General features: G+C 40.1%; 1 protein-coding gene across 1 annotated transcript; it reads right to left on the bottom strand.

Moving 5' to 3' along the window:
• Positions 1-8345: 8345 nt before the first annotated feature.
• RTL4 (retrotransposon Gag like 4) lies at positions 8346-12465 on the bottom strand. Its single transcript, XM_036839307.1, has 3 exons — positions 12422-12465; positions 9790-9966; positions 8346-8964 (listed from the first exon to the last, which is right to left on the bottom strand). Exons 1-3 carry the CDS (start codon positions 12463-12465, stop codon positions 8346-8348), a joined length of 840 nt encoding a protein of 279 aa, XP_036695202.1.
• Between the last annotated feature and the right edge of the window lie 537 nt (positions 12466-13002).

The raw sequence follows: 13002 nt of genomic DNA, 5'->3' as shown, positions 1-13002 counted from the left end.
ATGAATGGATAAAGATGTGGTATATATCTATAATGGAATATTAGCCATAAAAAAGAATGAAATGTTTTGCCATTTGCAACAACATGGATGGACCTGGAGGGTATTAGTGAAAAAAGTCAGAGGAAGACAAACACTATATGTTATCACTTATATGTGGAATCTAAAAAATAAAACACATGAAAGAATATAACAAAACAGAAACAGACTGACAGATATAGAGAACAAACTAGTGGTTACCAGTGGGGAGAGGAAAGGGAGGAGGGGCAAGATAGGAGTAGAGGATTAACAGGTACCAACTACTATGTATAAAATAAATAAACTAGAAGGATGTAAAGTACAGTACAGGGAAATATACCTATTATTTTCTAATAACTTTACATACAATATAACCTATAAAAATATTGAATCATTATGTCATACACTTGAAACTAATATAATGTTGTAAATCAACTATATTTCAATAAAAAATTTATACTTAAAAATATCATCAAGACTTGGTTTCTTCCTCTCTACCCCTAAATTCTACTTCCCCAGGAAGTCTCCACTCTTAAATTGGCTCTCCTATCTTTGTCAAAAGGGCTGTCAGCAATCATCTTATTTCAGTGGGGAAAAAAAAAATGACAGTACTTTTCTAACATTTCCAAGAAAGGCCATAAAATTCACTCTTATTAGATAAGTTTAGGACACAAGCCCACACCTGGAACAGTCACAGTGGCCAGGTAAATGCCATGGGATCACTGGTTTAGACCTAGGTCTCATGCTTGGAGGTGGAATGTCACTCAGGAAGGTAGACCGAAGTGGGAAAGAAGTTGGATCTCTATATGAAAATTAGGGACCACTGCCAAAAGTATAATGCTTGCTGGGGAGGCAAACAGCAAATGTCCCCTACAGCCACACCTGGACAATCTATTAGGGTTGTTTGATGCAGAAAGTATGCATTCAATAAAGAACCACCAATGAAATTTATATGGAGTACCAAAACATCCTATTCAAGCCTCTACAAAAGTCCCATTGTTTCATCATATGGATGAGACTAATTTAGAGGCAAGAAAAAAAATAGGGATAAATGGGCCATTTGAAAGGAGAAATATAAACAGTGAGATGTCCATGGGCTGGTCTGATTTAATACTTTAATATGTTTTAGATCTGGGGTCAGGAAACTTTTTCTGTAAAGGAACAGATAGTTAATGTTTTTGGCTTTGTAGCCCATGCATGTCTTAGCATGAAAGCACCCAAAAACATGTAAATGAATGGGTATGACTGAGTTCCAATAAAATTTTATTTTTAAAAACAGGCAGTAGGTTGGATTTGGCCCATAGGTGGTAGTTTGTTGAATCTAGTTGTAGATGGATAGTAATGTACTATGTAGGAGTATGGACTCTTGCTGTTAGAAGTATCTAGATTTGAGTCTTGCTGTTTACTTACTAGCTCTATGCATAATTTCCTTCACTACTCTAAGCCTCAATTTCCTCATCTGCCTAATAGGGATAATAATAACAGATGTCTAAGAGTGTTGTTTTAAGAATTAAAAGAAAATACACATAAAGCACAATGCCTGGCATGTAGTAAGTGGTCAGTACATGGTAGCTATTATTATTATTATTAAAGCCAATGGGGAAAAACTATAAGAAAAACTTATGAAAGGGAAGAAAGATGAGCTTCAGTGTTAAGGACATCTATTTATTAAAACATTCCAACTACATTTTTAGGGTAGTGGAATTTGTGTCATCAATTACATCTCAGGAAAGAGAATAGTAGGCTTCAGGGAAAGGTCTACAATGACTCTTTCCTCAAGATGCTGATGAAACCCAAAAGGGCCAAAAAATTACTGGATATTATTTTTAAAATCTTTAGTAACAAAAGAGAAAACGTTATCTTGTTCAAATTTATTTTGTGTCCACACCTGGAATTCTGGGGAAGTTTGGAATAATTATTTTCGCTAAAGACAGAGTAGGGATGGAGAAGATTTGGAAAGGGTGTGCTGAAGAGATTACTGGCCTATATGTGTGAGGGCCCACATAAAAGATAAAGATTTTTCAGCCTGGGACATCAATCTGGGAAGGACAGGTAGGATAGTGGTCAAGAACATGGCCTTTTCTGTCAGATAGATAGACCTGGAGATGAATCCTGGCTACATGACTTATTAGCTTGAGTCCTTAGATAAATTACTTAAACCTTATGAGTTTACTTGTTTTCACCTGTAAAATGCAAATACTAATAGTGTTACTGTGAGGATTATGCCCATGAATCGGAGAATCTTGTGCTTGGCACACAGTAAGCACTCAGTGACTATTATTATTATTTGAAGCCTCTAAAATCATGTGTGAAGTGATTAGCATCAAGACAGACTCTTTCATATCCTGGAACAATTGAATGGGGAGGGGGATGCCTTTAAATTATACATAGATGAAGCTAATGCAAGTAAGGGGAAGTCTGATGTAAATGGCAGATAGTAAGCCAATGGTATCCATTGCCCCCATGAAGCATTACAGACTGAAAACATATTTAATAAAGGATACATACATGGTAGACTCATCATGGGTAACTAAGGGAACATGATGTTTGATAGTTGTTGCTAACCTTATGGTTAATGTAAAAAAGAACATGGCTATCTTCCTACAAATGCTCCTTAGAGACAGATTGTTGAACTGGAAATTCCCTGAGGTTGATATAGTGGTGGCAGATCTCAAATTTAAATGACCAACTAACTGTTGTCAGACTAAATCAAATTCTTGTTTTAATCTTGATATTCCTACGACAGTGGCAGGTAACAACCATCAGGAGCCTTCAAAGTCCCTGTTGTCTCTTGGCATTGTGAAAACACTGTAAACATCGTTGAACTATTATTCAAAAAGACCCAATAGCTTTGAATGAAGAGCTACAGAAATATGAGGGCTTTGTGATAGCCAGAAACTTCTGTTAGAATCCTGACTCAACAAGCAAGAGCCTACCCAGTCAGATAAAGCAGACACAGTACATGTTTAGATTTGTCAAGGAATTTTCTACAACTATTAGAAACACAAATGAAATCTCAAAGTCCTAGAAGGCACTGATTTGCTATGTGCTTCTTTTATAGACTGTTGTCCAGAACATGTATTTCAACCAGTGCCTATGTGAATACCATTTACTAGAGTGGACTTTCTCTACTGAGTGGCCTTGGGAGGTGTAATAGGGTCAGTTAGGCTGGTCAGGAGGGGTGTGACTTAGAGTGTTTTCCTCTTCTATCAGAGATCAGCTCTGGCATTAGCAAGATACTGGTTTCAAACCCTAGCCCTGCCACTTACTAGCTGTGTGAATTTAGGGCAGATAAGTTAACTGCTCTAAACTTTCATTTCATCCTCTTTAAATTGAATTAATAACACCTGCCCTATAAAGGTGTGGTAAGCATTAAATGTCAGAAATGGACATTCTATCAATATATTTTAGTAGTGTAAAATTAAATGAGTATCATTAACAAAGCATATATGACCCAGCAATCCCACTACTGGGCATATACCCTGAGAAAACCATAATTCAAAAACAGTCATGTACCACAATGTTCATTGCAGCTCTATATACCATAGCCAGGACATGGAAGCAACCTAAGTATCCATCGACAGATGAATGGATAAAGAAGATGTGGCACAGATATACAATGGAATATTACTCAGCCATAAAAAGAAACGAAATTGAGTTATTTGTAGTGAGGTGGATGGACCTAGAGTCTGTCATACAGAGTGAAGTAAGTCAGAAAGAGAAAAACGAATACCGTATGCTAACACATATATATGGAATCTAAAAAAAAAAAGGTTATGTAGAACCTAGGGGCAGGACAGGAATAAAGACACAGACCTACTAGAGAATGGACTTGAGGATATGGGGAGGGGGTGGGATGAGATGTGACAGGGTAAGAGAGTGTCATGGACATATATACACTACCAAATGTAAAATAGATAGCTAGTGGGAAGCAGCCGCATAGCACAGGGAGATCAGCTCGGTGCTTTGTGACCACCTAGAGGGGTGGGATAGGGAGGGTGTGAGGGAGGGAGATGCAAAAGGGAAGAGATATGTGAACATATGTATATGTATAACTGATTCACTTTGTTATAAAGCAGAAACTAACACACCATTGTAAAGCAATTATACTCCAATAAAGATATTTTAAAAAAACAAAAAAACAAAGCACTGAGCACAGTGCCTGGCATAAACCAACTATTAGTTCCCTTTCTCTAGAATCACACAAAGCCAGATTTTATGTCCAAAAGGATGAGTCTTCTATGCATAGAGAAAACTGAAATTCTACAGTGTTCTCCATGTAAAAGTAAATGGGGTGGGTGGAATACAGTCACAATTGGCTTATCACTGAGCTGGATAGATAAGAGAACCAGTGCCATGTAAGGTATGTACTAGAAGTCAATGAGCAGGAAGCAGGTTCAAATAGACTGCAGAATCAAAGCCAATACCAGGAAGTAATACCAATAATTTAGTGCATGAATGCTCAAAGTTATAGTGGCAATCAATGACTGGAAAGTGTGGTTCAAATACCAAGATAGTTCTACTGATTCTACTAAATGGTGTAACTCACTTCCAGGACTTTTGTTTGTAAAACGTGGGCAGTGACTCTTGCATGAAGGTGACATTGAAGATTCATGACACTATATTCCCTTGAGTGTTCTTCCATTTTCCTGGCCAAGTGAGATCTGAAGCTTCATAGGGAGGCAATAAAGCATGGCCACCAGTGTATCAATAAAAGGCTTTATAGATGTAACACAAGCTTCCAGAGCTCTCCCAAGGGCATGAGGTGTTACATTTTGCCCAGAGGCTGGTATATCTTAAATTTTCTATTTTGTTTCAGAGATGACTATTATCATAGGCAAGATGGTGCTGGGTGGAGAAGATCTTCCAGAGTCCAAAAAAAGGGTGATATTTGTTTTAACCATCATGGATAGAGGTGAAGGCTCTATGGGTCTGATTGAATAATGAGAGTCACATGGGTTTCATGTGTTGCCATCTGGACAGAATGGAAGTAGTGAGAATTAGGTCAATCATACACTCTTCTCTCTCTAAAGGTGCTTGTCAGGGGCTCATGTCTACAGTCATGTGTTATGTCTTCATCCATGGCAGTATATTCTGATGGTTAGACTGAACTATGTGGTATTGTAAGAAGCAATTATTTATGCCAGGTACCATGGTGCTGGGTGTGAGTAGAAGTAAACGCAGGAAGTGCAAACCATAGGTATTTAGGAATGTTATTATAGCTGTAGACAAATGAGAGAGATAAAGAGGGATACTGACTGACTGTTGAGGCAAGGCTCCCAGGGAGGACAGTCTTCAGTGGATTCACTGTGGTTCACACTGTGATGCTGACTTTGCATGGTGAGAATCTTATTTTGTTTCCAGTGTGCTCAGAGGTGATTAGGGTCTGGAGAACGGATGCTATTAAAACCACAGAAATTGATGTATAAGCCAAACACCAATTTATTCACTTATAATGAGAATTAACTGCCAAGTAGGCTAGAACACTTCATGTCAGCTGGTTAGCAAATTTTCTTCCCATAACAAAGTTTATATGGGAGAGTAATTAAAAGCAGATTATTTCTTAGAGCATGGAGTCAGAGCAAGGGGAGTTAGGTGACAATCTTAATGGCTAATGACACAAGTTGGGACGGCCTGGTGCCTCTACCCTATTGTAGGTGGACCCTGGCGGGGTCTGCTAATCAACATCCCCTCTCTGACTCTAGAGAGATTACTGATGCCTTGTGGCTCTTTAATTGCCCCCTTTTCTAGATTCCATGCAAATCATTCTTTTGTTAACAATTCGTTCTTCAGACTTGTAAAATGATTAGATTCCCTCTTGCTTGGTGGCATCAATCATGTAGCAGATCTGCCTCCCTAAAACTACAACCTTGGTTGGGCCTGGGGGTTCTGCAAGCCTTTGCAACTGCAGATGACATCTTTGAGTAGGGTATATCTCGTTTGTTCTCTGTAGATTTTAATTAGTTTCACTCTCAGAGAAATTCACTTAGGTGTAAGTTCTGAGGACTCATCCATGTAACTCTCTTTATGCTAAGTAATTAATTCATTCTAATTGAAGTGGATGGTGTCACTATAACAATATTTTAAAGTGGTAAACAAAATGGTTGCTAGCTAGTAGGCAGTAAAGCATTATCCCAGCATCCTATTCATATGGTCAGTCTGGCTGTTGGATTGTATCACATAGGGCACAAGAGGTCCTTGATTTGGAATTTCTCAACAAGGAGCTTCTAGAAGTAGGAGGTGAACTGAACTTCATAGCCCAGGATTATCTGTTCTGAGAGGGTATGGAATCTGAAGATTTCTTGGGGAAGAAGGTAATGTTGTTGCAGAGGGAAAGTCTTCTGCAGAAAATAAAGTGACATATCTTTATATGTAAAAAGTACATATGCATAAAGAGTACACAATGATAAATTGTGGCCCTAAGATAAAGAAAGATTGGTGATTAAGCCAACTGAATGCTCCTGTCAACTTTCCAGGATGATATTGGTGTTGGTAAGGAAAGTGACTGGAGGCCATTGGGTTAGTCCTTTATTATAGAATTGGTGGTACTAGATCAGGATACCTGCAGGTAATACCAGAGTCACTTAAAGTTCAAATAGAGATCCGTTAGAGGATCTCATACAATCCCAGTACACTAGTGGGAATTTCTTACCACAATTGAAATATGTGCATTCAGGTCTCCTAGTTGTCAGAGCATATGGAGTAAGGTGGATGTATAGCAAGCTGTTAATAAAGGAGACTCCTCGCGAATACAAATAAGAATTAGCACAGTGGTTAGTGAGGCACTGATGGGTGAAAAGATCTGTTTGTTAATGTTATAGGATAAGAGTAATAGGGTCCTAGCTGAGTTTAGGTATTGTCAAAGCATAATTCTCCGGGCCAAACTACAGTGGCGCTTCATGTTCTGAGAGGCCTTGATGGCTGCTAGGAAATATGGAATTACTGATTTTACTTCAGGAAATCCATTATGGGGACATACATCAGCCCTAAGAAGCAGGAAACAAAGAGCAGGTAATTACCAGAAAACACCAATTATCACTGCATATCCTTAACATTTAAGGGATTTTTACCTTTTCAGCATAGCACTACTTTTGCTCAGAAGCATTAGGAAGCCATACACAGAGTTAATGTATGCCAAAAGTACAACACAAGCAATCATACCCCCATTTCGTGAGTTTTATTTACAGATGGTATTGATGTATATGCCCCAGGATTTGAAATGTGAGATGGTTCAGAAAATTGTCTGCCATTAATTGCTCTTCAAGATCCTCAACTAGATGAAGGTCCCCAGAGGTGGTCCATAAGGGTAGAGCTTAGCATCAATGGGTAGTGATCCTAGATGGTGACCGCACTGAGGCCTCTAGAGTCAGAGACTACTGAAGGGCCTGATCCTCAGTCTTCAGTGGAGATTTAGTTAGCCAGGTTCCCTGTCTAAGGCAGCAGGGACATGCTTCAGACACAGTAATTATGATGGGACACATTCCCCAACTCTCACTAAATACTTGTTAGAGGTCATTATCCTAGAGCATTTTGACTTGGCCATAAGACATGCTGGAACCTGAAGTAGGTTGTTGGAGAAAAGGGGAGTAAGCTAGGGCTTGGCTAAAAACATATACCTGCCTGAAGGGCTAACTCTCAAAGAAGTGGACCCAAAGTTCCAAGCAGACTGCTCAAAGGGCCATACCATCTAGTTTGTCAATAGCCAAGAGATTACTTTTGAGCAAGCAGCAGTCTTTAAATAGTAGCAAAATATATAGCTGTATGAAAAGGTGGCATAGCTGTGTTTCCATGAAGGTTGGTTTGTGTTAAATTGGACTCCAGTCAATAGGTGGAGCAGGATTCAGCCTCTAGTAGGAGAATGTTAGTAGGATATGGAAATGCAACTGGGACTTCAGCCAAGAGTCTTAAACCAACAGGGGACTAGGATACAGACCAATGAGAGTAAGAGTGAAGGCCTTGGGCCAACAAACTCAACCCAGGTATCTATCACCTGTTGGTGGGGATGGAGTTCCCAATGTATTGCCAGGGTGGTTTCTATTGGGTCAGACTGGGCAGAGTTTTGCCTGCAGGCTTTCAGTACACTTGGGAAATTAGTCCCAACTGTAGAAAGTGCCTGGGAATTGTTTTCATCATTGCTGTATCAAGTTTGGTGATGGGTCACCAAATGAACAAGATCTGGTTGTTTAAATTCTCAGACGCATAGGAGTTCATGACTGTAAAGTGGTATCCCCGTTCCCCATCTGTATTTTAAATGTTAATGCAGGATATAAATCAATGAGGCTGGAGGTGAGAGGGATATAAGTTTACAATGCGACCTGCCTGGGCTCCTCTTACTGGTGAGCTGGGTTATTTATCCTTGCTGGGGCTCGAGAACGTTTGGCAAGGCAATCTCTTGTGAAGTGACCAGCCTGGCTGCAGTAGAGGCATGACTGAGTTTCTTGCTGGCGGGCTCGTTTGGCTGGAGTGAGAGGCGGCTGGCTTCCTCGAAGCTGTATAGGGTCTTCCTTGGGTGGTGGACCTGTGGGGTTGGAGAGGGCTTGGTGGCGGATCAGGGAAGCCAACACTGGGATCTGGGCCTCTGACTGCAGGAGCTCTGGCCTGTCACTACGTTGCTTATCCAACTGAATACACTGAGTGATAAGGTCTGGGAGATTGTCCATCAGATCTGTGCCACTTACTTCAGCCTGAATGGAGTCAGCTAGTTCCTCTTGGTAGTGATCACTCTGATTGGTTTCATTATATCTCAGATTTTGAGCAAGGAGCTGGAAAGTAGTGGCATCCTGCTGAGAGAAGTTGTCCCTTTTGTCAACCTTAGCATTCACCAAGGGGTTCATTTCCTGTTTTGTGGGCTCACCAAATGACTGCTGTAACCCAAGAACAAAGTTCTCATATTGCTTCAACAGAGCACTCTGGTAGGTGGTGATTCTGTGTAATTCTCTACTGTATCTTCTGGAATCAAGTGAGACTAAGCAGAATTGAGTACCAATATTGGATACCAATGGGCAGACAGTGGTTTTGCTCTGTGATCAGAGAGACGGTGTCATGAGCAAGTAGACAAATCTGTTAGCTATGAAGAAGTCACAAGGGTATGCTGAGAGCTGAGAAATGCCAAAAACTGTTGTCCACTACTCAGTGTTGCCTCTTCTTCATGGAGAATGCCAATGTTCTGCACATTCAGAAGAAATAAATTACCTTAGGACACATAGAAGATTTGGAATTAAGAAGATAAATACAAAAGTTACAGTAGATTTCTCTCCCCACTCCCCTTCTTGGTAATATGGAGGCAATTTGCTCTCAGACTAAGCTTTTGATTCTAAAGTATCTTTCTTTATCAGAGAATCAAAGAATTTTACAATCCAAAGTGATCGTAGAAATCATCCAGGCCAAATTTGTAATTTCACAGATGAGAAAACAGAGACCTAGAGAAGTAAAAATGTTTGCCCAAGGTCATACAACTAGTTAATATCAGAGCTGGCCTGTTCATCAGAACTGCTGTCCAAAACAGCACTTCCTCCAGGACTACAAATGTGCTCATTTGCTTACACTACTTGGGCATAATGATGGTTCTTGCCCCTTGCTACTCCAAACGCGATCAGGGAACCAGCAGTTTTGGCATCACCAGGGAGGTTGTTGGAAATGCAGACTCTAAGGTCCCACCCCAGACCTACTGAATCAGTGTTCCATTTTAACAAGATTCTCCAGGTGATTCGAATGTGCATTGAAGTTTGAGAAGTGCTGCTCTAGAGAGCACTTAGCCAGAACTGGAATACTCACTGGTTGGACTTGACCCTCAGGGCTCCAATCATAGCCTGCAGTGCTATGAGGATCCGATTGCTGTGGTGGTAGTTAATCCATTTTTTCTGGCTTTCTAGTCTGTGTCTGAGGTCACATTTGGTTGCCATGGCCATGATTAAGACATCACAGGCAAGATGAAGAGTTGAGATTGAGAACCTAGCAAAGAAGAACAGAATATTCCTAAATTATAAAGATCAAAATGTTCAGCAGTCTTCCCTGCATTGATAACAAGAATATAGCAACCAGTAAAAGTTTAAAACAAACCCCAAACATATCGTATATTGGTTGAACTATTCTGCTATGTAATTCCTCTCACTGTCCTTTCCTTGTGTAGTATTTAAATGTATTTAAATTGGCCATCAGTGGGCAAAAAAAAAAATGTGTATCACTGAAAGCAAGATTTGATTCCCTAGGTTTTATTTGATGGCACCTCCTCTCGAAACCTATGGAAGAAATTATTGGAAGAATGAAATAGTGTAAGATGGGGGGCCAGAAACTTGCCTAATCACTATCAGTTGGATGATTTGAAGAACTCATTTGCTTCTCAATTTCTTTTTATCTAATGAGGATGACTGTCTTGTCTACCTCAAAGGGTTGCTGTGAGTATCAGTGAGACAATAGATAGGTGCTCTGAGTAGCAACAAAAAATGAGAGACTTGCTTCCAAGATTGTTCCAGTGCAGCTGAACAATGCCAGTGGTGAGGCTCTACCCTCAGTGCATAACGCCAGAGTAGAAAGATACTGTCATACCTCCTTTCCATATCTCACCCATCTAGTCTACTATTTACCTTTCAGACATCTTTCACTTTACAGGTGCCCATCCATGAGTTTATTCCTGTCAACCCAGCCAGGTGTCAACTGATAGCTAATATGTTAATTAATTATTGAGTGTTAATGATTGACCTTTCCCAGGGCATTCATTTTTGTTTCCTCAAACTTTAATGTGTATAAAAATCCACTTGGTCCCAATCTCTAGCAATTCTGATTCAGTAATTCTGGAGTGGATGCCAGGAACCTGTACAAGTTGGCTGGCAGATTTCTGATGATGGTGGTCCTTGTGAGAAAAGCCATCCATACAAATATCATGGAATAAAGCCATATTAGTAGCATCTCAGAGAAGTAGGGATGGGGAGGCGACATATATGGGGGTAGGAGGTTGACCCTCAAATGATGTAGAATAGGTGGTAGCCTATTCTACCTCCATATAAAGCCACAAATTGCCCACACTGTTCTTAACAACTGCTCATCTCTCCCAGGTAGTAGAGAGCAAGAGTTCAGCATGTAGGTTCTAGAGTCAGACTGACCTGGGTCCAAACTCTGGCTTGGCCAAAAGTCGTGTGACTCTGGACAAGTTATTTAACCTCTGTGAGAATCAGTTCCAAACTTTAAAATGGAGATGATATTAATACGTGCCTCTTGGTGTCATGAAGATGAAATGAGATGAAAAGAGATTAGCACAGCTTCATGCAGATGGCAAATGCTCCATAAATGTTAGCTATCATTATTCTAGGTCCACAGTCTGTGTTTTAGAATTTAAATTATTTTCAGATTTTAGAAAAGTAACATAGAGTATGTACTGTTTATTACATAACACTCCCAGTAATGTCTGGGAAAACATCCCATAATTAAGCCATTAACATTTCTGCAGGAAAAAAAATGTCTGAATATTCATACTAAAAGAGATAAAGACTAAGTTCATGTCAGTTCAGGTCAGGTTTTTCTGCCAAATAAGTTCTGGCACCAAATTAAAAAAAAAAAAAAAGCTTCTGTTGTACAGAGCTTTTTGATTTCAGAATTGAAGGTAAGGGTTTGTGGACCTCTACCAAACTCTTTTTTGGGGGGTGCAATTATAACTTTTCCTTCTCTGTCCCTGCTTTCTGCCCTTTGACTCCACTCTCAGAAGTTCCAGAATATCTGTAGAGGTCTCCAGTTTCTTTACAGAATTATGTATTCAAAGTGGCAGATCATTTAATTTTTCTAATTATGTAGCACTGGTGAAACACTTGCTAAAATTATAAGCATTAGCCCAAATGCAAATCATACAATGGCACTGTTGTCAATGGCAGTTGCTTAATCCCTCAAAGAAAATCTACCTTGCCTTATCATTTTGGAAATTGCTCTCCTTTTAGAGGTCAATGGCCTTCTATTGGATTGTTCCAGCAGATCCTGGGGGCAGAGCTGACAGTCTGGAGGAGTTCCAGACCACAGTCTTTCAGAGACGAAGTAGAGACAGAGCTCATAACTCAAATGCACAGGCTTGAGGGATCAGACTAGTGAGCTTGGACCAGGTCTGATAGAAAACTGCATATGCTTAAGCTTTTCCTTATCAGTATGTGTTTCAACTACAAAAACAACAACACAAAAATAGGTTTAGTAAATTATTGCAGGCCACTTTGATGTTTGTGTTCAGTTTGAACCAAAGCCATAGTTAAGAGTTTCCCCAGATATAAAACTACTCCACTCTGGAGTACATAACTCCCAGCAGGAACTACAGAGTCCTGAGAGCAGGGTCAACTCAATTGCTACTCTCTCTCTTGCCTCTTATCCCCATATCAGACAGAGCAGCCCAGCTGGGATCAATATGCCTATTGCTATGACTCAGACCTCATACCTTCCTTTAAGCGTCAACCTTCCTTCTGGCTCAGCTGGACCCATGGCCTAGCTGCTTATGAAGTTCAACATGTCATGAACACTATCTACAAGTATTCCCTGTCAGTTTCGCAGTTTTCCTTTCGAATGTGCACAACTCTATTAAGGAGCCATATTAGCCTTCCTGCTCCATGGGTCTATTTAACATTCCTCCTAAGGTCATGTTTCTCAGTCTCCTCCTTCACCTACCTTCTCTCCTTTGCCTACTGTCTCTACTGGCAACCACAACACATGTCTGAATGATTCTGCTCAGTCACCAGCCAGAATCATGACCGATAACATCATCCCAGCAATACATGACCCATTTGCACTGTTCTTTTCTCTCAATCCAATAAAGAAAAATGCCTAGAAGGAATGGGAGAGTTTTTCTAGGAAGGCAAGGATCTGGACACTGGATGGAAGGCAAGGTGATCTGCCATTAGGTAGACATCATAGCACTAGGGTTGAACACAGAGTATTACATGGAGTCAAGGAAAAACCCCAAAGATAGACTCTATTGCTTCTTTGCTGTACTTGCCAACTTGATTCAGGCCCTGAGGGGTA

Source organism: Balaenoptera musculus, chromosome X (genome assembly GCF_009873245.2).
Source record: "Balaenoptera musculus isolate JJ_BM4_2016_0621 chromosome X, mBalMus1.pri.v3, whole genome shotgun sequence".
Taxonomy (NCBI): domain Eukaryota; kingdom Metazoa; phylum Chordata; class Mammalia; order Artiodactyla; family Balaenopteridae; genus Balaenoptera; species Balaenoptera musculus.
The sequence above is the reverse complement of the archived record's forward strand: the minus strand, read 5'-3'. Positions and strand labels throughout refer to the sequence as shown.